Source organism: Leucoraja erinacea, unplaced genomic scaffold (genome assembly GCF_028641065.1).
Source record: "Leucoraja erinacea ecotype New England unplaced genomic scaffold, Leri_hhj_1 Leri_380S, whole genome shotgun sequence".
In the NCBI taxonomy this organism is placed as follows: domain Eukaryota; kingdom Metazoa; phylum Chordata; class Chondrichthyes; order Rajiformes; family Rajidae; genus Leucoraja; species Leucoraja erinaceus.
In genome coordinates this window covers 84,289-107,308 of record NW_026576281.1, presented here as the reverse complement: position 1 = coordinate 107,308, position 23,020 = coordinate 84,289, and the positions used below count along the sequence as shown (strand labels likewise).

Below are 23,020 nucleotides of genomic sequence, written 5' to 3'. Positions count from 1 at the left end.
TAGTGATAGATAGATAGATAGACAGAGACAGATAGATAGACAGACACAGTAAAATAAAGATAAATAAATAGAGAGAGAGGATATAGAGGGGGAGAGAGAAAGAAGGGAGAGAAAGAGGTGGTGAGAGAAAGAAATAGAGAGATAGATAGATAGTCAGACAGACAGACGGACAGTAAAATAAAGATAAATAAATTAATCGAGAGAGAGGGAAGGGAGAGAGGGGGAGAGAAAGATAGAGGAGGGAGAGAGAAAGAAGGGAGAGGAGAGAGAGGGGGAGAAAAAGAAAGAAATAGAGAAAGATAGGTAGTAAATTAAAGATAAATAAATTAATAGAGACGATATAGAGGGGGGAGAGACAAAGAAGGGAGAGAGGAGAGAGAGAGAAGGGGGGAGAGAGAGGGGGGGAGAGAAAGAGGAAGAAAAGAAAGAAAAATAGAGCAAGAGAGGGGGGAAAGAGAAAGGAGAGAAAGAAGGAAGAGGAGAGAGGGAGGAGGGAGAGAGGGGGGGGAGTGGGGAAGGAAGGGGGGGGGAAGAGTCTCAACCAAATCACAAACACGGGATTCTCGCTGAAATAAAGTTTATTTGAATAACTTTCTGTGCCAGTCGTCTGGGGAAGAGAGAGGAGAGAGGGGGTTAGAGAGAGGGGGAGAGAGATGAGATAGTGTATGTGTGTATATATGGGGGTGTATATGATATAGAGAGAGAGAGAGAGAGGGGGAGGGGAGAGAGGGTCAGTTCATTCAGGAACGGCCATCGATCACTTCTCTGTGGAGGAGACAGAGGGTCAGACACAGAGTGAAACTCTCCCTTTCTCTCCACTCCGCCCCTCTCCACTCTGCCCCTCTCCTACCCTCTCATCCCCTCTCCACTCCACCCCTCTCCTCTCTCTTTCTCTCCTCCCCTCTCTCTGTCCCTGTCTACCTCTGTCTCTCTGTCACTTTCAGGCTCTCTCTCACATTCTCTGTCTCTTCTCTCCTCTCTCCACCAATATTGGTCATAATTTCTCTCTCTCTCCTCTCTCCCTCCTCTCCTCCCCGCCTCCCCTCCTCCTCCCTTCTTCCTCCCCTTTCCTCTCCACCCCTTTCCTCTCCACCCCTTTCCTCCCCTCTCCTCTCCTCCCTTCTCCTCACCTCCCCTCTCCTCCAAATAGACAGACAATAGGTGCGGGAATAGGCCATTCGGCCCTTTGAGCCAGCACCACCATTCAATGTGATCATGGCTGATCATCCCCAATCGGTACCCCGTTCCTGCCTTCTCCCCATATCCCCTATTTTTAGGAGCCCTATATAGCTCTCTCTTGAAAGCATCCAGAGAACCCGCCTCCACCCGCCTGAGGCAGAGAATTCTCCAGACTCACCACTCTCTGTGAGAAAAAGTGTTTCCTCTTCTCCGTTCTAAATGGCTTACTCCTTATTCTTAAACTGTGGTCCCTGGTTCTGGACTCCCCCAACATCGGGAACATGTTTCCTGCCTCTAGCCAGTCCAAACCCTTAACAATCTTATATGTTTCAATGAGATGTCCTCTAATCCTTCTAAACTCCAGAGTGTACAAGCCCACATATGACTGTCCCGCCATCCTGGGAATAAACCTTGTAAACCTACGCTGCTCCCTCAATAGCAAGAATGTCCTTCTTCAAATTAGGGGACCAAAACTGCACACACTACTCCAGGTGTGGTCTCACTAGGGCTCTGTACAACTGCAGAAGGACCTTTTTGCTCCTGTATTCGATTCCTCTTGTTATAAAGGCCAACATGCCATTCGCTTTCCTCACTGCCTGCTGTACCTGCATAGACTGATGTACAAGGTCCCCCAGATCCCGTTGTACTTCCTCTTTTCCCAACTTGACGCCATTTAGATAGTAATCTGCCTTCCTGTTTTTGCTACCAAAACCTCACATTTATCCGCATTAAACTTCATCTGCCATGCATCTGCCCGCTCCCCCAACCTGTCCAAGTCACCCTGCATTCTCATGGCATCCTCCTCACAGTTCACACTGCCACCCAGCTTTGTGTCATCTGCAAATTTGCTAACATTCCGTCTCCTCCCTTCTCCTCTCCTCTACATGTTGTCTATTGACATCTCTCAGTCTCTCTCTGTCTCTCACCATCAGCCCAGCGAATCATAGTGCGTTCGGTGCGGAAGCTGCTGCTATCCCAGTGGGCAAGCTGGACCTTGGACTGTCGCTGGAAGAGCGCGGCGCGGTTCTGGTTCTGGCCCTTCTTCACCCAATGCCCGTAGATGCTGAACGCGCAGCCATCGATCAGTTTCCGCACAAACCTCGAGCTGTAGGGGTCCTGGGAGAATTCCGTGCGTCCCACCGGCTTGGCGCGACCCAGCGCGGTGAACAGTCCCACGCACATCCTTGCCGCCCACACACCCGCCTGTAGATAGAGCGGGCGGAGAGAGGGAGCAGAGAGAGCGGGCGGAGAGAGAGAGGGAGAGAATATCATGAATGGAAATCTCCCACCCCCTCTTCCCCTCTCTCTCTGCCCCCTCTCCCCACTCCCTCTCTCCCCCTCGCACCACCTCTCTATTTCTTTCTTTCTTTCTTTTCCCTTTCCCTTCACCCCCCCCCTTTCTTCCCTAAACTACTCAACTTAATTTAACGTAACTTAACTCTCTCTCCCCATCTCTCTTCCCCCTTTCTCTCCCCCTCTCTATTTCATCCCCCTCCCTCTCTTCATCCCACTATCCCCCTCTCTTTCTCTCTCTACTTGTCTTTCTCTTTCTTTCCCCCTCTCTCTCTCACTCTCCCCTCTCTCTCTGGACGTACGCGGAACTTCTGAATGGGGGTGAATGATCGTCGTTCGGCCTTGTAGCTTCTGAAGAAGGGGTGACGCAGGGCCTGGTCTGCAGTGATTCTTAATGCAGGGTCCAGAGTTAACATCCGAGTGATCTACATATGGAGGATACGTCTGTTAGACACCGCTCTCCCCTCCACTCCCCTCAATTCTCCTCCCCTCCCCTCCCCTCCTCTCCTCCTGCCCTCCCATCTCTTCCCATCCCTTCTCCTCTCCTCCCCTCACCTTTCCTCCCCCTCCCCTCTCCTCCACCTATATCTCTTTTCTTATCATTTCTGTCTCTCTCTCCGTCTCTCTCTCTCTCTCTCTGTCTCTCTCTGTCTGTCTCTCTCTCAGTCTCTGTCTTTCTCATAGTCTCTCTGCCTCTCTTTCTCTCTGTCTCTGCCCTCCCCTCTCAATAGACAATAGGTGCCTTAGGCCATTCGGCCCTTCGAGCCAGCATCGGCTGATCATCCACAATCAGTAACCCGTTCCTGCCTTCTCCCCATATACCCTGACAGTTATCTTTAAGAGCTCTATCTAGCTCCTCCCCTCCTCTCCTCTCCTCCCCCCTCTTCACTCCTCTCCTCTCTCTTCCCCTCTCCTCCCATCTCCTCCCCTTTCTCCTCCTCTCCCTCCTCCCCTGGTACCAGATCTTTGACAGTGTGAGTTCGATCCATCCATTCTGACGAGTCCATTCGATACTTCGCCTCCATGATGTTTCGAAGCATGATTAGTTGTTTGCGATTCCAAAACGGTGGATAGCCCGATACCAGCGTGTACATCACAACCCCACATGCCCAACTGAGAGAAGAGAGCAGAGTCTGGCATGTAACAAAGGTAATTCCACTGTGGTGATGGGGGATTTCAATGTGCAGGTAGACTGGGAAAATCAGGTTGGTTCAGGACCCCAGGAAGGAGAGTGCCTCCAAAATGGATTCTTAGAGCAGTTTGTAATGGAGCTGACCAGAGAAAAGGCAATTCTGGATTTAGTGTTGTCTAATGAACCAGATATGATAAGAGAACTCGAGGTAAAGGAACCGCTTGGAGGTAGTGATCATAATATGATTAGTTTTAATCTGCAATTTGAGAAGGAGAAGGTTAAATCGGAAGTGTCAGTGATGCAGTTGAACAAAGCGGATAATGAAGGCATGAGGAAGGAGCTGGCCAAGATAGACTGGAAAGGGATCCTAGCAGGAATGACGGTGGAACAGCAATGGCAGGAATTTCTGGGCATAATCCGGAAGACGCAGGATCATTTCATTCCAAGAAGAATGGAAGATTCTAAGGGGAGTAGGAGGCAACCGTGGCTGACAAGAGAAGTTAGCGATAGAATAAAACTAAAAGAAAAGATGTATAACACAGCAAAGAGTGGCCGGAAGCCAGAGTCTTGGGAAACTTTCATCGGGCAACAGAAGGAAACAAAATGGGCAATACGGGCTGAAAAGATGAAGTATGAGGGGAAGCTGGCCCGGAATATAAAGAAGGACAGTAAAAGCTTATTTAGATATGTTAGGGGAAAAATGTGAAAGTCAAATGTGGATCCCTTGAAGGCAGACACGGGTGAAATTATTATGGGTAACAAGGAAATGACAGAAGAGTTGAATAGGTACTTCGGATCTGTCTTCACTAAGGAAAACACAAACAATCTCCCAGAAGTACCGGAGGGTAGGGGATCTAAGGGGGCAGAGGAACTGAACAAAATTTTCATTAGGCGAGAAATAGTATTGGGTAGGCTAATGGGACTGAAGGATGATAAATCCCCTGGGCCTGATGGTCTGCATCCCAGGTTCCTCAGGGAGGTGGCTCTAGAAATAGTGGATGCATTGGTGATCATTTTCCAATGTTCAATAGATTCAGGATCAAGTTCCTGTCCCACTTTTCAAGAAAGGAGCGAGAGAGAAAACGGGGAATTACAGACCAGTTAGCCTGACCGGTGGTGGGAAAGATGCTGGAGTCAATTATTAAAGAGGTAAAAATGGGGCATTTGGATAGCAGTACAAGGATTAGTCCAAGTCCACATGGATTTATGAAAGGGAAATCATGCTTGACTAATCTTCTGGAATTTTTTGAGGATGTGACAAGTAAAATGGATGAAGGGGTGTCAGTGGATGTAGTGTATCTAGACTTTCAGAAAGCCTTTGTTAAGGTCCTGCACGGGAGACTGGTGACTAAAATTAGAGCACATGGTATTGGGGGTAGGATGTTGATATGGATAGAAAATTGGTTGGCAGACAGGAAGCAAAGAGTAGGAGTGAACGGGTCCTTTTCAGAATGGCAGGCAGTGGCGAGTGGAGTGCCGCAAGGCTCGGTGTTGGGGCCGTAACTGTTTACCATATATATTAATGATTTGGAAGAGAGAATTAGGAGCAACACTAGCAAGTATGACACAAAGCTGGGTGGCAGTGTGAACTGTAAAGAAGATGTTAGGAGGTTGCAGTGTGACCTGGACAGGTTGAGTGAGTGGGCAGAGGCATGGCAGATGCAGTATAATATAGATCAAGGTGAGGTTATCCACTTTGGCGGCAAAAACAAGGGGGCAGATTATTATCTCAATGGAATTAGGTTATGTAAGGGGGAGATGCAGCGAGACCTGGATGTCCTTGTACACCGGTCACTGAAAGTTGGCGTGCAGGTACTGCAGGCAGTGAAGAAAACTAATGGAATGTTGGCCTTCATAACAAGAGGATTTCAGTATAGGAGTAAAGAGGTTCTTCTGCAGTTGTATAGGGCTCTGGTAAGACAACATCTATGAAGTATTGTGTACAGTTTTGGTCTCCTAATTTGAGGAAGGAGATCCTTGTGAGAGGCAGTGCAGCGTAGGTCCACGAGATTGATCCCTGGGATGGCGGGACTGTCATATGATGAAAGAGAAAAGACTAGGAATTCACCGGAGTTTAGAAGGGTGAGGGGGATCTTATAGAAACATATAAAATTATAAAAGTCCAAGCTAGATGCAGGAAAAATGTTCCCAATGTTGGGCGAGTCCAGAACCAGGGGCCACAGTCTTAGAATAAAGGGGAGGTCATTTAAGACTGAGGTGAGAAAAAACTTTTTCACCCAGAGAGTTGTGAATTTGTGGAATTCCCTGCCACAGCGGGCAGTGGAGGCCAAATCACTGGATGGATTTAAGAGAGAGTTAGATAGAGCTCTAGGGGCTAATGGATAAAAATGGATATGGGGAGAAGGCAGGCACAGGTTATTGATTGGGGATGATCACAATGAATGGCGGTGCTGGCTCGAAGGGCCGAATGGCCTCCTCCTGCACCTATTTTCTATGTTTCTATTTTGCACGAGCATCTTTCCGCGCTCTCCCCCCATGCCCTCTCCAGGGCCGAGAGTCGGGCTCCGAGCTGCAACTCACTGGACCGCAGCTGCCCCTCGAGTGCTGAACGCAAATACACCACTCGCTCCGAGACTCGACCCTCAATGTAGGATCAGAGGTCCCCTCCAGCAGATGGGGGAGAGGGGAGAGGAGAGAGAGATAGGAGGAGGGGGGAGGAATGAGTGGGTTAACGTATGATGAGCGTTTTTGTCGGCAGCGATAGATAGATTGTTGATTTGTACGGGTGTCAGGGGTTATGGGGAGAAGTCAGGAGAATGGGGTTAGGAGGGAGAGATAATCAGCCGTGATTGAATGGCGGAGTGGACTTGATGGGCCGAATGGCCTAATGCTACTCCGATCAGGTGACCTTATTGTTGGAGGGCGGGGAGGAGAGGAGAGGGGAGGGGAGGGGAGGAGAGAGGAGGAGATGAGAGGGGAGGGGAGGAGGGGAAGGGAGGAGAGAGAGGGAGGGAGAGGGGGGAAGGGAGGAGAGGGGAGGAGAGAGGAGGAGAAGAGAGGAGAAGGGGGGAAGAGGGGAGGAGAGGAGAAGGGAGGAGAGAGGGAGGGTGAGGGGGAAGGGAGGAGAGGGGGGGAAGGGAGGGGAAGGAGGAAAGGGGGAGGGAGGGGAAGGGAGGGGAGAGAGGAGGGGAGGGGAAGGGAGGAGAGAGGAGAGGGAGGAAGGAGAGGAGAGGAGAAGGGGAGGGAGAGGAAAGGGGAAGGGAGGAGAGGGAAGGGAGGCGAGGGGAAGGGGAGGCAAGGGGAGGGGAAGGGGGAGGAGAGGAGGAGAGGGGAGGGGAAAGGAGGAGAGGGGGGGAGGAGGGAAGGGGAGAGTCGAGAGGGGAGGGAAAGGGAGGAGAGGGGAGGATGGAGAGGGAAGAGGGGAGAGAGAGGAGGAGAGAGGAGGAGAGGGGGGAGGTGGGGGAGGAGGAGAGGAAGAGGGAGGGAGGGGGAGGGGAGGAGAGGAGAGGAGAGGAGGAGGGAGAGGAGAGAAGAGGGGAGGAGAGGGGAGTAGAGGAGAGTAGATGAGAGGAGAGGAGAGTGGAGGAGAGGGGAAGGAGAGGAGAGGGAAGGGAGGAGAGAGGAGAGGGGAGGGGGTAAGGGAGGGGGGAGGGAAGGGAGGAGAGGGAAAGGGAGGAGAGAGGAGGAAGAGGGGAGAGAGAGACACTCACAGGTCTATCTCTTTGCCGTATCCTGGGTGATAGTCACTCATGGAACAGAGCAGAAGTTCTCTGGGGCCAAATATCCAGGGGTTCCACACCCTCTGCGGGAGAGAAGAGACCCTCAGAGTCTACCCCAGCACTCTCCTCCCCCCTCTCCCCCTCCCCTCCTTGAGAACCCTTGCCCACGAATCTCCCCCCCCCCTCCTCCCCCACCCCTCACCCTTTAAAACGATCGAGTTGCAGGTAGAAGAGGCGGTCAACGAGGCCTTTGGCACGGCCTTCATCAGCCAGATCTCTTTGCCCCGTCTCTCTCCCCATCTCTCTCTCCCTCTCTCTTTCTCTCCATCTCTCTCTCTCACTCTCTCTCCACGTCTCTTTTTCTCTATCTCCCCATCTCTTTCTCTCTCTCCACGTCTCCACTCTCTCTCTCTCTCCTCTCTACTCTCATCTCCCTCTCTTTCCCTGTCCTCTCTCTCTCTCTCTCCCCGTCTCTCTCTCCCTCTCTCTCTCTATCTCCCCGTCTTTCTCCTTCTATCTCTCTCCCTCTCTCAGTCTCCCTCTCTCTATCTCTCTCACCCCGACTTTCTCTCCTTCTATCTCTCCCTCTCTCACTCTCTCCCAGTCTCTCTGTGTGTGTGTGTGTGTCTCTCTCTCTCTCCCGTCTCTCTCTGTATGTGTGGTCTCTCTCTCTCAAGTTCTATTCAATCTTCCCCCCCCCCTTTCTCCCGCTCCGGGTGGGTATCCCTCTGGTACTCGATTCCCCTACTATAATAATTAATAATAATAATAATAATATTTATTTATATAGCACTTTTCAACAAAACCAATATTTGAACCAAAGTGCTTTACAGAGTTTAATAAAATTAATAGAACAGACCAAATATAAATATATCCATACAAAAACAAAAAAGAGAAAAAAGAAAAAAAAGACACAGAACAGTACACTATAGAAATCAACATGAAACGTCCCCCCACAGCAGAATCACTGTGAGGGGAAGGCACCAAAAATATCCCAGTTCTCCCCCTCATAGTCCACCCGAGGTCGGGGCCTATATCTGTCCTCCTCAGCCAGCCCGGTCTTCAGGCCTCTTGCCGTGAAGCTGGACCATCGGCCGTCGGGGAACATCCATCAGCGGCCAGGACCTGAAGCAGCCGCTTCCCCCCGAAGACTGCAACGACCAAAGTTCACAGGCCGCGCCGGCCGAACCCCCGACACTGGCGATCTCGGATCCCAGGCTCCGCGGTGCTGTCGACGGTCACAGTGCCCCGGAGATTACCGCAAGGCGACCCGGTAAGGCATCGCCCGCTCCTTGTAGATGTCCCAGCATCTACACCGCCGTCGAAGCTGCAGTCCCCGCAGGAAACGCCGCTCAGCGCTGCTCCAGTTCGACTAGGCCGCACAGAGAGGACGAAGATGCGGTTCGGAGAAAAACCGCATCTCCGACCAGGTAGGACTGGGGTTAAAAATAATTTCCCCCTTCCCCTCCCCCACCCACCACATAAAAGAAGACCTATGGGCAAGACACTCTCTGCGTCTACCCGATCTATTCCCCTCATGAGTTTATACCTGTCCGTGTTCTCCACAGAGATGTTGCCTGTCCCGCTGAGTTACTCCAGAACTTTGTACCTGCCCACATTCTCCCCTCTCTCTCCTCACCTTTCAGCAACTGGCCGGGCTGCACGATGCAGGAGAATCCAAAATCGGAGAGGCGGATGTGCAGCCGGTCGTCGAGCAGAATGTTTTCCGTCTTGATATCCCGGTGGATCACGTGTCGGCTGTGGAGGTATCTGACCGCCTCCAGTAATTCCCTCATCATAACCCTGACACAGCGAGCGGGAGAGAGAGAGGGAGTGAAAGAGGGAGGGAGTGAGCGCGGGGGAGAGAGAGAGGGAGAGAGAGATAGAGGGGGAGAGAGAGATAGAGAGAGAGGGAGATGGAGTAGGAGGGAGAGAGTGAGGGAGAGGTAGAGACAGGGAGAGAGGGAGGGAAGGAGAGAGAGAGGGGGAGAGAGAGTTAAGTTATGATAAATTAAATTGAGTTTAGTTTAGGGAAGAAAGAGAGAGGGGGAGGAAGGGAAAGGGAGAAAGAAAGAAGGGAAAGAGAAAGAAAGAAATAGAGATGTAGAGAGAGATAGAGGGAGGGGGGAGAAGTAGAGAGAGGGAGAGAGAGAGATAATAAAGATATAATAGAATATATATAATAGAGATAAATATATTTAGAGCGTGGATTCCGGGTTCCGGAAGTCACCTACGTCAGCCATGTGTTCACCAGTAATGGTTTAAAACTTGATCCGTTAAAGACTGCAGCCATCAACGAACTGCCAGTTCCCACCGACATCACCAGTTGGCAACGATTCCTCGGTACGGCGAACTATCTGGGCAAATTTATTCCCAACCTCAGCGATCTGTCTGCCCCCCTGCGACAACTGACTAACAAAGACACAGCATGGACCCGGTACCACAACACCAACAGGGTTTCGACACACTCAAGCTCCAGCTAGCCAGCGCACCAATACTGGCGTACTTTAACCTCAAGCTGCCGATCACCATCACCTGCGATGCATCCCAGTACGGGCTAGGCGCAGAGTGCCTACCGACAACCACCGAAGGCGATGTGATGCCTGTCTCCTATGCATCACGAACCCTAACAGACACTGAACAACGTTATGCACAAATTGAAAAGTAGCTGCTCGCCGTAGTTTGTGCCTGTTCTAAATTCAAGGACTTCATTTTTGGCAAAACTATCACTGTTGAGACTGACCATCAGCCACTTGTCAGCCCATCCATGCTGCCCCGGCTCGTCTACAATGCACGATGATGCAGCTGCAGCATTTTGACTTCCGCATCGTATTCCTGGGATGTCCGCATCGCATTCCTGTGATTCCTGGGATGTCAGGACTTTCATATGAAGAAAGACTGGATAGACTCGGCTTCTACTCGCTAGAATTTAGAAGATTGAGGGGGGATCTTATAGAAACTTACAAAAGTCTTAAGGGATTGGACAGGCTAGATGCAGGAAGATTGTTCCCGATGTTGGGGAAGTCCAGAACAACGGATCACAGTTTAAGGATAAGGGGAAGTCTTTTCGGACCGAGATGAGAAAAACATTTTTCAGTGGTGAATCTCTGCAATTCTCTGCCACAGAAGGTAGTTGAGGCCAGTTCATTGGCTATATTTAAGAGGGAGTTAGATGTGGCCCTTGTGGCTAAAGGGATCAGGGGGTATGGAGAGAAGGCAGGTACAGGATACTGAGTTGAATGATCAGCCATGATCATATTGAATAGCGGTGCTGGCTCGAAGGGCCGAATGGCCTACTCCTGCATCTATTTTCTATGTTTCTACGTATACAAGAAAGGTAAAGACATGCACATAGCAGACACGCTTTCCAGAGCCCCGTGCACCACCAGGGAACCACCTCCAGTTTAAATTCCATTTGGGATATTTTGGAGGACCAAGAAACCAAGAACCAAGAACGCCACCTCATCGAACAAGATGAATTCTCAGTCCTGCAAGTCTCGTTCGTGCCCACTGATCATTAACGTCGCCTGGTCGAACACACAGCTGCGGACAAAACTTCACAACTGCAAACTACCGTCATAAGGAACGGGTGGCCCCACAAATAGTCAAACACCCCGCTCGAAATACGACCCTACTTCCTGCTTCGTGACGAACTAATGCTACAGGATGGGATAATCATCAAAGGCCACAAGGCAGTTATCCCTCCCACTCTAGGAGGTGAGTACTATGACGACATCCACAGAGGCCACCCCGGCACGGAGGCCACTCTAAAACGGGCCCAAAACATGTTCTACTGGTCCAGGATGACAAGGTTTATGTGTGAAAAGACAGAATCGTGCGCTGTCTGCAGCAGCCTGACACCACACCAGCAGAAGCAGCCCCTCCTGCCTCAGCCAGCTCCCTCCATTTCCATGGCCTTCACTGGCCACCGACATCTTTGAATGGCATGGGAAACACAACCTTGTCTTGGTGGACTCCTCCTCGAGCTGATTCGAGGTTGACCTGCTTCCAACTATCTCCTCCGAAACAGTGATCCAGAAACTACAAATCCACCTGAAGAAGGGTTTCGGCCCGAAGCATTGCCTATTTCCTTCGCTCCATAGATGCTGCTGCACCCGCTGAGTTTCTCCAGCATTTTTGTGTACCTTCGATTTTCCAGCATCTGCAGTTCCTTCTTAAACATGATAAATCCACCTGTCCGTACATGGGTCACCTGTCCGCCTTCAAACTGACAATGGAAGGCAATTCACCAGTCAGGTATTTAAGGACTTTGCCAAAGGGTGGAACTTTCAACACGTTACCAGCAGCCCAGGATACCCGCAGTCCAACAGACTTGCCGAGCATGCCATTCGGAGCTAAACAACTCATGGAGCGCTCCCACCTAGCAAAATCCGACGTCTACCTGGACCTACTCAACCTACGGAACATTTCAAGGGACAGCGTTCTCGGTTCCCCCGCCCAGCGGCTAATGTCTCGCCAGACGCGTCCACCACTGCCCGTCTCCCAGCAACAGCTGCAGCCGCACGTCCGCTCTCCCACCGCACGCGGTACAAAAGCGAGTGCAATTTAAACGCCACACGCAAAAGCGGTTTTATGACAAGACCAGCAAGCCGCTTAAACCACTGGTACAAGGATTCAGATTCAATTTTAATTGTGGTACGCCAACGAAATGCATTGACAAGTGGTACGCCTACAAACCGACAAAGGACATACCAGACTAGGGCACGTTCATGGACCCTCAAAGGAACCACGCTCCGACCTGGTCGAAGTGGATGGTGTCCTCTACAGATGCAACCGTCATCATCTCCTTCCAGTGAAGGAACCGCATCCGGCGCCCGCGGGTCCTGATGCCCCACCGCTCGTGTTTACACCGACGCCTGTTGCAGCCGTCCCATCACCTGTTGCGACTAATACCACACACTACCCACGTCGGTCTGCCCCAACGTCTCCGGCTGTAACCAGTGCCCCCGCGTCGGTCTACCCCCGGTTTCCCGTGGCGGCCTCTCCCCACAAGCCCATCGGGTCACCAGCGGTATCACCAATCCCAGTCCCCATCTTTTCAGAAGGAATGGGGGATGAGGCGGCTTCCTACCGCACGCGGGTTAGTAGGCCACCCACTAGATACGGCAAATCTTTTTGAACTCTACTATATTCCCTCAGCCTATTGTTCAATGATATGCGAATGGTATGTTGGCATTCATAGCAAAAGGGATTTGAGTATAAGAGCAGCGAGGTTCTACTGCAGTTGTCCAGGGTCTTGGTGAGACCACACCTGGGGTATTGCATACAGTTTTGGTCTCCTAATCTGAGGAAGGACATTCTTGCCATAGAGGGAGTACAGAGAAGGTTCACCAGACTGATTCCTGGGATGGCGGGACTTTCATATGAAGAAAGACTGGATAGACTCGGCTTGTACTCGCGAGAATTTAGAAGATTGAGGGGGGATCTTATAGAAACTTACAAAATTCTTAAAGGGTTGGAGAGGCTAGATGCAGGAAGATTGTTCCCGATGTTGGGGAAGTCCAGAACAAGGGGCCACAGTTTAAGGATAAGGGGAAAGTCTTTTAGGACCGAGATGAGAAAAACATTTTTCACACAGAGAGTGATGAATCTGTGGAATTCTCTGCCACAGAAGGTAGTTGAGGCCAGTTCATTGGCTATATTTAAGAGGGAGTTAGATGTGGCCCTTGTGGCTAAAGGGATCAGGGGGTATGGAGAGAAGGAAGGTACAGGATACTGAGGTGGAAGATCAGCCATGATCATATTGAATGGCGGTGCAGGCTCGAAGGGCCGAATGGCCTACTCCTGCACCTATTTTCTATGTTTCTATGTTTCAAGCGCCGAAGTTGCTTTTCACTTTCTATGAGAAAAGATGTAGATTGGCTATTGCATGTTAGCAATCAGAATGCTAACTAGTAATAACCCCGCCTAGTGCATGCTGTATAGTGTAAGAACTTGTTCATTACATTAAGTAGATGCAGCAGACTGAGCGTATAATGTACTGCATATCTGACACTGAGATGTCTAATAAAGATGCTTACACCTTTACCTGTGTACGAGTCAGGTAATTACAGATAGAAAGATAGAAATATATTCAGATTGAGGGGGGAGAGAGAGGGGGAGGGGGAGATTGAAGGAGAGAGGGAGGGAGAGGGAGGGAGAGAGGGAGAGAGAGAGAGAGAGATAGAGGGGAAGTGACAGAGGGAGAGGGAGATGGAGAGGGAAGGGGAGAGGGAGGAAGAGATAATAGAGATAGTTTAAGTTCAAGAAAGTTTATTGTCATGTGTCCCTGTATAGGACAATGAAATTCTTGCTTTGCTTCAGCACACAGATCATAGTAGGCATTTACTACAAAACAGATCAGTATGTCCATATACCATAATATAAATATATACACATATGAATAAATAAACTGATAAAATGCAAATAACAGATAATGGGTTATTAATAATCAGAGTTTTGTCCGAGCCAGGTTTAATAGCCTGATGGCTGTGGGGAAGTAGCTATTCCTGAACCTGGTTGTTGCAGTCTTCAGGCTCCTGAACCTTCTACCTGAAGGTAGCAGGGAGATGAGTGTGTGGCCAGGATGTTGTGGGTCTTTGATGATACTGCCAGCCTTTTTGAGGCAGCGACTGCGGGAGGGGAAAGAAGAGAGAGGGAGAGGGGAGAGAGAGAGAGAGTTACGTTCAATTAAGTTGAGTTTAGTTTAGGGAAGACTGAAAGAGAGGAGGAAGGGAAAGAAAGAAAGAAACTCACTGGAGTTTAGAAGGATGAGGAGGATCTTATAGAAACATATAAACTTATAAAAGGACTGGACAAGCTAGATGCAGGAAAAATGTTCCAAATGTTGGGTGAGCCCAGAACCAGGGGCCACAGTCTTAAAATAAAGGGGAGGCCATTTAAAACTGAGGTGAGAAAAAAACTTTGTCACCAAGAGAGTTGTGAATTTGTGGAATTCCCTGCCACAGAGAGCAGTGGAAGGCCAAGTCACTGGATGGATTTAAGAGAGAGTCAGGTAGAGCTCTAGGGGTAATTGATTGGGGACGATCAGCCATGATCACAATGAATAGTGGTGCTGGCTCGAAGGGCCGAATGGCCTCCTCCTGCACCTATTTTCTATGTTTCTGAAGAAAGAAAGAAATAAAGAAAGAAATAAAGAGAAATAGAGAGAGTGAGAGGGAGAGAGAGAGGGAGGGGAGAGAGAGAGAGGGAGGGAGAAGGAAAGAGAGAGGGAGGAAGGTAGAGGATGGGAGGGAGGATAACAGATAGATAAATATATTCAGAGCGGGAGGGAGAGAGAGAGAGAGGGAGAAGGAGAGAGATAATAACAGAGAAATGAATATATTCAGAGCGAGGGAGAGAGGAGAGAGGGAAGGAGAGATAATAGAGATAGAAAGATAAATATATTCAGAACGAGGGGGAAAGAGAGAGGGGAGGAGAGGGAGGGAGGGAGAAAGATGGAGAGATAACAGAAAGATAAAAGTAAATTCAGAGAGAGAGAGAAACGTTAACAGAGATAGAAAGGTATAAATATATTCAGAGAGGGAAAGAGAGAGGGAGAGAGATAGAAGCAGGGAGTGACGGTGAGCGGAGGAGAGAGGGATGGAGAGATGGAGGGAGAGGGGGAGATAATAGAGATAGAAAGAAGTGGAAGGAGATGGAGTGATGGAGGGAGCGAGAGAGAAGGAGGGAAAAATAAGAGGTAGAAAGATATAAATATATTGGTAGTTGACGTTATTGACCCTGATTTTCCCACAGACGTGTAATTTCTGTGATGTTTTACCTATGTTTTCCCCCACACCGCGTCTATCTCCCTCCCCTGAAGATTTATAACGTGTTTTATCCCAGATAGGTCGATTATATTATTTACCCCCGTTTCTCTCACAGTGACAGAGAGAGGGAGGGAGAGAGAGAGGAAGAGAGAGAGAGAGGAAGAGAGGAAGAGAGAGGGAGAGAGAGGGAGAGAGAGAGGGGGGAGAGAGAGGGGAGAGGAGGGAGAGGAAGAGAGAGAGGAGGAGAGGAGAGAGGAAGAGAGAGAGGGAGAGAGGGAGAGAGAGAGGGAGAGAGGGAAGAGAGGGAGAGAGAGAAGAAGAGAGGAGAGAGGAGGAGAGAGGGAGAAGGAGAGAGAGAAGGAGAGGAAGAGAGGGAGAAAGGGAAGTGGAGAGGGAAGGGAAGAGAGGGAGAGAGGGGGGTGGAGGAGGAGAGAGAGGGGTGGGATGGAGGGGGAGTGGGAGGGAGAGGGAGAGTGGGACATTTGTACATTGACCAGTATCTCTCACCTTGACTCTCTCTCAGTCAGGAGAACTTTCTTTGTCAGATAGTCAAACAGTTCCCCTCGTTTCATCCTGAGAGAATAAAGAATCACGTGATGTACCCACATCTGGTCTCGTCCCAGCAAGTCCGCGCCGACCAGCGATCGCCCCGTATACTAGTTTAGTTTAGAGATACAGCGCGGAAACAGGCCCTTCCCCACCCAGTCCGTGCCGACCAGCGATCCCGCACACAAACACACACACACAGACACACACACACCCACCCACACACGCCGACACACACACACACACACTGGGGACAATTTACAATCTTCACCGAAGCCAATTAACCTGCAAACCCGCAAGTCTTTGGAGTGTGGGAGGAAACCGGAGTGCCCGGAGAAAACCCACACAGATTATGGGGAGAGAACGTGCAAACTCCATACAGACAGCACCAATGAAACGCGGGTCTCTTGCGCAGTGGCAGCAACTCTAATAATAATACTTACAGATCAAACACGAGAAAAGTCACTGTGGCTGAACTGAAGTGGTCGATTAGTGTGACTGTGAGAGAGGGAGGAGGGGGCAGAGGGGAGAGGGAGAAGGGGAGAGAGAGAGAGTGAGGGGGGAGAGAAATAGGGGGCGAGAGAGAGAGAGGGGAGAGAGAGAGAATGAGGGGGAGAGAGAGAGGGGGAGAGAGAGAGGGGAGAGAGAGAGAGGGGGGGGGGAGGAATAGGGAGAGAGAGCAGGGAGAGAGGGGGAGAGCAGTTAGCGACGAGAGGAAACATGCCCACTGTTCTAATTCTAACACAAATCAGGGATACATCCACAAATAGGGAGGGGATGGAGGGTAGGGGAAGGGAGGAGGGTGGAGAGGGACAGGGGTGGAGGGGAGGGTAGGGGGCGGAAGAATGGAGGGATTCAGAGATGGAGGGAAAGAGAGCACACTCGCTGATGCTCGGGTGGCATAGAAAATAGGTGCAGGAGGAGGCCATTCGGCCCTTCGAGCCAGCATGCCATTCAACGTGATCATGGCTGATCATCCCCAATCAGTACCTCGTTCCTGCCTTCTCCCCATATCCCCTGACTCCACTATATTTAAGAGCCCTATCTAGCTCTCTCTTCAAGCCAGCTGAAGCACCATCTGAAGGATCTCCATCTCGGTGGGAGGGAGGGATGGAGAGACGGGGATGGAGGGGAGGGGGTGGAAGAATGGAGGGATTGGGAGATGAAGGATACTCACTGATATTCTGGTGGCCAAGTACCATCTTAAACATATAACCATATAACAATTACAGCACGGAAACAGGTCATCTCGGCCCTTCTAGTCCGTGCCGAACACTTATTCTCCCCTAGTCCCATCTACCTGCGCTCAGACCATAACTCAGACCAGACCATTCTTTTCCCGTCCATATAACTATCCAATTTATTTTTAAATGATAAAATCGAACCTGCCTCCACCACCTCCACTGGCAGCTCATTCCACACAGCTACCACTCTCTGATTAAAAAAGTTCCCCCTCATGTTACCCCTAAACTTCTGTCCCTTAATTCTCAAGTCATGTCCTCTTGTTTGAATCTTCCCTACTCTCAGTGGGAAAAGCTTATCCACGTCAACTCTGTCTATCCCTCTCATCATTTTAAAGACCTCTATCAAGTCCCCCCTTCACCTTCTGCGCTCCAAAGAAATAAAGACCTAACTTGTTCAACCTTTCTCTGTAACTTAGTTGCTGAAACCCAGGCAACATTCTAGTAAATCTCCTCTGTACTCTCTCTATTTTGTTGACATCCTTCCTATAATTAGGCAACCAAAATTGTACACCATACTCCAGAATTGGCCTCACCGATGCCTTGTACAATTTTAACATTACATCGCAAATTCTATACTCAATGCTCTGATTTATAAAGGCCAGCAAACCAAAAGCTTTCTTTACCACCCTATCTACATGAGATTCCACCTTCAGGGAACTATGCACAGTTATTCCTAGATCCCTCTGTTCAACTGCATTCCTCAATTCACTACCATTTACCATGTACGTCCTATTTTGATTTGTCCTGCCAAGATGTAGCACCTCACACTTATCAACATTAAACTCCATCTGCCATCTTTCAGCCCACTCTTCCAAATGGCCTAAATCTCTCTGTAGACTTTGAAAATCTACTTCATTATCCACAACACCACCTATCTTAGTATCATCTGCATACTTACTAATCCAATTTACCACACCATCATCCAAATCATTGATGTACATGACACACAACAGTGGACCCAACACAGATCCCTGTGGCACCCCACTAGTCACTGGCCTCCAACCTGAGTATCTCTATCTCGTTGGGGCTGAGGGATGGAGAGACGGGGATGGAGGGGAGCGGAAGGGGTGGAAGAATGGAGGGATTCATAGATGGAGGACACATTCCAATGCTCTAGTGACCAAGTACCATCTTAAGTTTCTCCAACGCTGCGAGGGATGGATGGAGAGACAGAGATGGAGGGGGTAGAATGGAGGGATTCAGAGATGGAGGACACATTCTGATGCTCTGGTGGCCAAGTATCATCTTAAGTATCTCCATCTCGTTGGGAGAGAGGGATGGAGTGACGGGGATGGAGGGGAGGGGTGGAGAGACGGAGGGGAGGGAAGGGGTGGAAGATTGGAGGGATTGAGAGATGGAGGGGAGTGAAAGACACTCACTGATGCTCTGGTGGCCAAGAACCATCTGAAGGATCTCAACCTCGTTGCGGATGGACCTGCGGGCCTCCTCCATCTGTTCAAGGGACAAACTCTCCTCCGGCACCTCCATCACCTTCACCGCGTACTCTTGTCCTGTCTTCTTGTGGACGCATCGCTGCACCACGCTGCTCACTCCCCTTGAGAGAGAGTGAGAAGAGTAGAGAGAGTGGGGAGACAGAGAGAGAGGGAGAGAGGGGGGGGGTGAGAGAGAGAGAAGGGAGAGAGGAGGAGGAAGAGGGGGGCCAGATGAGAAAGAGAGAGGGGGAGAGAGGGAGAGGGAGCTAGGCGGAGAAAGGGAGAGAGAGAGGGGGAGAGAGAAAGGGGGGAGAGAGAGGAGGGGGAGAGAGTGGTGAGTGAGTAGAGAGTAGAGAGAGCGGGGAGATAGAGGGAGAGGGGGAGTGGGAGGGTGAGAGAGGAGGGAGATAGGGAGACTTCATCCTCACCTGCCAAGCACTTCCTTGGGATTATACTTCTGGTGAAACCCACCAGCGGCCAAATCCTGCTCTTGCCTGAAGTCTCTGGACATCGGGAATGGAAAGATTGGCTCTAGAAATCAGGCAGGAGGGGGGGGGGGGGGGGAGAGAGGGGGGAGAGAGAGACGGGGAGGGAGGGAAGAAGAGAGGAGAGTTATGCCTTGGTCCTGTCTTCAAAAGAAGGATCTTGACCCGAAATGTCACCCATTCCTTCTCTCCAGAGTTACTCCTGCACTTTGTACTTATCCACGTTCTCCAGAGATGCTGCCTGACCCGCTGAGTTACTCCACCACCAGAATTCAGGCCATTCGGCCCATCGAGGTTTACAAGAACAATCCCAGGAACGATGGGCATTTCAGGGTTAACTTACGATGAGCGTTTGTCGGCGCTGGGCCTGTACTTGCTGGGGTGACCTCATTGAAACGTCACCGAACAGAGAAAGGCCATGAGGATGTTTCCATTAGTGGGAGAGTCCAGGACCAGAGGGCAAAGCCTCAGAACGAAAGGACGTTCCTTCAGGAAGGAGACAAGGAGGAATTTCGTTAGCCAGAGGGTGGTGGTGAAGTTGCCAGAGGAGTTAGTTGAGGCACAGGTTTAGAAGGATATGGGCCAAACGCAGGCAGGTGGGACTAGTGTGGATGGGGCATGTTGGTCGGGGTGGGACTAGTGTGGATGGGGCATGTTGGTCAGGATGGGACTAGTGTGGATGGGGCATGTTGGTCGGGGTGGGACTAGTGTGGATGGGGCATGTTGGTCAGGATGGGACTAGTGTGGATGGGGCATGTTGGTCGGGTGGGACTAGTGTAGATGGGGCATGTTGGTCGAGGTGGGACTAGTGTAGATGGGGCATGTTGGTTGGGGTGGGACTAGTGTAGATGGGGCATGTTGGTCGGGGTGGGACTAGTGTAGATGGGGCATGTTGGTCGGGTGGGAACTAGTGTAGATGGGGCATGTTGGTCGGGGTGGGACAAGTAGATGAGGCATGTTGGTCGGGGTGGGACTAGTGTAGATGGGGCATGTTGGTCGGGGGTGGGACTAGTGTAGATGGTGCATGTTGGTCGGGGTGGGACTAGTGTGGATGGGGCATGTTGGTCGGGGTGGGACTAGTGTGGATGGGGCATGTTGGTCGGGATGGGACTAGTGTAGATGGGGCATGTTGGTCGGGGTGGGACTAGTGTAGATGGGGCATGTTGGTCGGGGTGGGACTAGTGTAGATGGGGGCATGTTGGTCAGGGTGGGACTAGTGTAGATGGGGCATGTTGGTCGGGGTGGGACTAGTGTAGATGGGGCATGTTGGTCGGGATGGGACTAGTGTAGATGGGGCATGTTGGTCGGGGTGGGACTAGTGTAGATGGGGCATGTTGGTCGGGGTGGGACTAGTGTAGATGGGGCATGTTGGTCGGGGGGGGACTAAGTGTAGATGGGGCATGTTGGTCGGGGTGGGACTAGTGTGGATGGGGCATGTTGGTCGGGATGGGCAAGTTGGGCTGAAGGGCCTGTTTCCACTCTGTATCACTGTGACTGTGACTCCCTCCCTCTCTATCTCTCTCTCTCCCTTCTCCCTGCCTCCCTCTCTCTGTCCCCATCCCCCTCTATCTCCCTCCCCCTCTCCCTCACCCTCTTTCTCGCCTTCCCCCTTTCCCTCTCCTCCCCCCTCCATTCTCCTCTCTCTCTCCCCATGAACACAATGGCGCCAACCCTGACCCCAGACCCGGTGTTGCCCTGTGCCCGCCGTGCCCTCGCCGCCCGCAACCTGCAGGTATGTCGAGGCGTGGCGTGGCGGGGAGGTTCAGGGGGGTCGGGGCCTCCACTCCCTCTTGGCCAAAGAGGGTGGAGGGGACAAGATGGCTGCCGGGGCCACGTGACCGCGGGGGGGTCGTCACGGGTACACAACGGCCGCCGGCGGCGCGAGGGCACGTGACGTCATCGGCCGCGAAGTCATCGCGTCTCCTGCCGTTACCACATGACGTCATCGCGGTCCCGCCCATCGTTACCCCTCGACACCATCGCGTTCCCGCGGTCTCACCCTCCGAGCCGCCGCAACGTCATCGCGTTCCCGAGGCCACGCCCTCCGAGCGGCGTCGACGTCATCGCGTTCCCGCGGCCCCACCCATCGTTAGCCTTCGACACCATACAACACCGAGGCCCCGCCCTCCGAGAGGTCGCAACGTCATCGCGTTCCTGCGGCCCCGCCATCCGAGCCGCCACAACGTCATCGCGTTCCTGCGGCACCGCCATCCGAGCGGCCGTGACGTCATCGCGTTCCCGCGGCCTCGCCCATCGTTACCCCTCGACACCAAAGATCTTACAGCGGAGCTCCGCTTTAAGATCTTTGCTCGACACCATCGCGTTCCTGCGGCCCCACCCTTAGTGCGGCCTCGACGTAACCGCGTCCCCGCGGCCCCACCCATCGTTACCCCTCGACTCCATCGCGTTCCTGCGGTCCCTTGGGTCCCATCCACCGAGCGCCCGCGACGACATCTCATCCCCGAGGCCCCGCCCTCAGAGCGGCCGCGACGTCATCGCGTACCAGTGGCCCCGCCCATCGTTACTCCTCGCCATCATCGCGGCCCCGCCAATCATTATCCCTGACGTCATCGCGTCCCCACGGCCCCGTCCACCATTACCCCTCGACGTCATCGTGCAACCGTCGCTCCGCCCACCGCCTGCCTTCCGACGTCATCACGTCCTCTGCCTGCCCCAGGTCCTGGTTGATGAGGCAGACAGGTCCTGGTCGGTCAACAGAAGGGAAAACGTCACTGAAGCAACTCAGCGGGAAGGGCGGCGTCATTGGAGAGAGGGGATGGGTTGACGTTTGGGGGTCGTCACCCCACGTCAGACCGGTAACCCCAACCCCCCCCCCCCAAGCCGGGTCCTTCATTGTTCTCCCCCCCTCCCTCCTCACGGCAGTCCCCCGAGCTCTCTTCGACCGCAGACCGGGGCTCGACCCACGAGGCTTCACCGCCACACCGCCGAGGCTCCACCACCGCCGAGGCTCCACCACCGCCGAGGCTCCACCACCCACCTCCGCCGAGGCTCCACCACCGCCGAGGCTCCACCACCGCCGAGGCTCCACCTCCGCAGAGGCTCCACCACCGCCGAGGATCCACCACTGCCGAGGCTCCACCACCGCCGAGGCTCCACCACCGCCGAGGCTCCACCACCGCCGAGGCTCCACCTCCGCCGAGGATCCGCACACCGCCCAGGATCCACCTCCGCCGAGGCTCCACCACCACCGAGGCTCCACCACCACCGAGGCTCCACCTCCGCCGAGGCTCCACCACCGCCGAGGCTCCACCTCCGCCGAGGCTCCACCACCGCCGAGGCTCCACCACCGCCGAGGCTCCACCTCCGCCGAGGCTCCACCCCCGCCGAGGTTCCGCCACCGCCGAGGATCCGCCACCGCCGAGGCTCCACCACCACCGAGGATCCACCACCACCGAGGATCCACCACCAACGAGGCTCCACCATCACATCCCGTGACTAATAGCCCCAATCATTGTTGTGTCCAGACAGCACCATCTCGATAAGCCTCCGCTATATAAAGCAAACTCAAACTGAGAGCAATTGGATTGCAATATTTTGGGGTTATTTTTTGGGGTGACTGAGCGCTCTGAACCAAATGCTCTAGTATCTTTGCTCTGAACCAAAGCACCAATGTGTAAGTGGACGAAGGAGCGCATCTCTCGTAACACCCCCCAACCCCCCCCCCCCCCGTCCCAGGGTCAATGCTGTCCAGCCATGGCCGCCCTCCGCCCCGTCTCCCCCTGTGGGCCCCACTGTCACGGGCTGTGGGTCAGCAGAGCCCACACACGGGGCAGGATGAAGCGGGGCTGCGGCTCCGAGCAATGTCAGCTGCAGCAGAGTTAGGGACGGTCTACTCCCTCTGCCCACCCAGAGTTACTGACCGCGCTGCACCGACACCCCCCGACCTCTTCCTCCCCCCCCACCCCGTCCTCCCCCCCCGACCTCCCCCCGCCCTCGCATCCGCGACTGCCCCCTCCCCAACCTCCCCCGTGACCACCTCCTCACACCTCCCCCCGACCTCCTCCTCCTCCCCCCCACCCTCACATCACTGAAGAAGGTTTTCGACCGGAAACATTGCCTGTTTCCTTCGCACCATAGATACTGTCTCACCCGCTGAGTTTCTCCAGCATTTATGTCTACCTTTGATTTTCCCGTATCTGCAGTTCTTTCTTAAACATTTTGTCTACTCCACTGCGAAATCTCCTCAAGGTATGCCTACTTTGAAGAAGTTCTCCTCCTCCCTCTGAAGACAGTTT

The 23,020-nt window shown here is 52.4% G+C and overlaps 1 protein-coding gene across 1 annotated transcript; it reads right to left on the bottom strand.

Moving 5' to 3' along the window:
* Positions 1 to 707: 707 nt before the first annotated feature.
* On the bottom strand, positions 708 to 21,202 carry LOC129693665 (phosphorylase b kinase gamma catalytic chain, liver/testis isoform-like). The gene is given in 13 exon segments (XM_055630449.1): positions 708 to 765; positions 2,106 to 2,382; positions 2,775 to 2,897; positions 3,432 to 3,585; positions 7,276 to 7,334; positions 7,337 to 7,365; positions 8,793 to 8,795; positions 8,924 to 9,087; positions 15,564 to 15,629; positions 16,046 to 16,100; positions 18,226 to 18,401; positions 18,708 to 18,810; positions 21,155 to 21,202. Coding segments are annotated over 13 exon segments (1,230 nt in total). The 5' UTR covers positions 21,168 to 21,202; the 3' UTR covers positions 708 to 757.
* Positions 21,203 to 23,020: the final 1,818 nt, after the last annotated feature.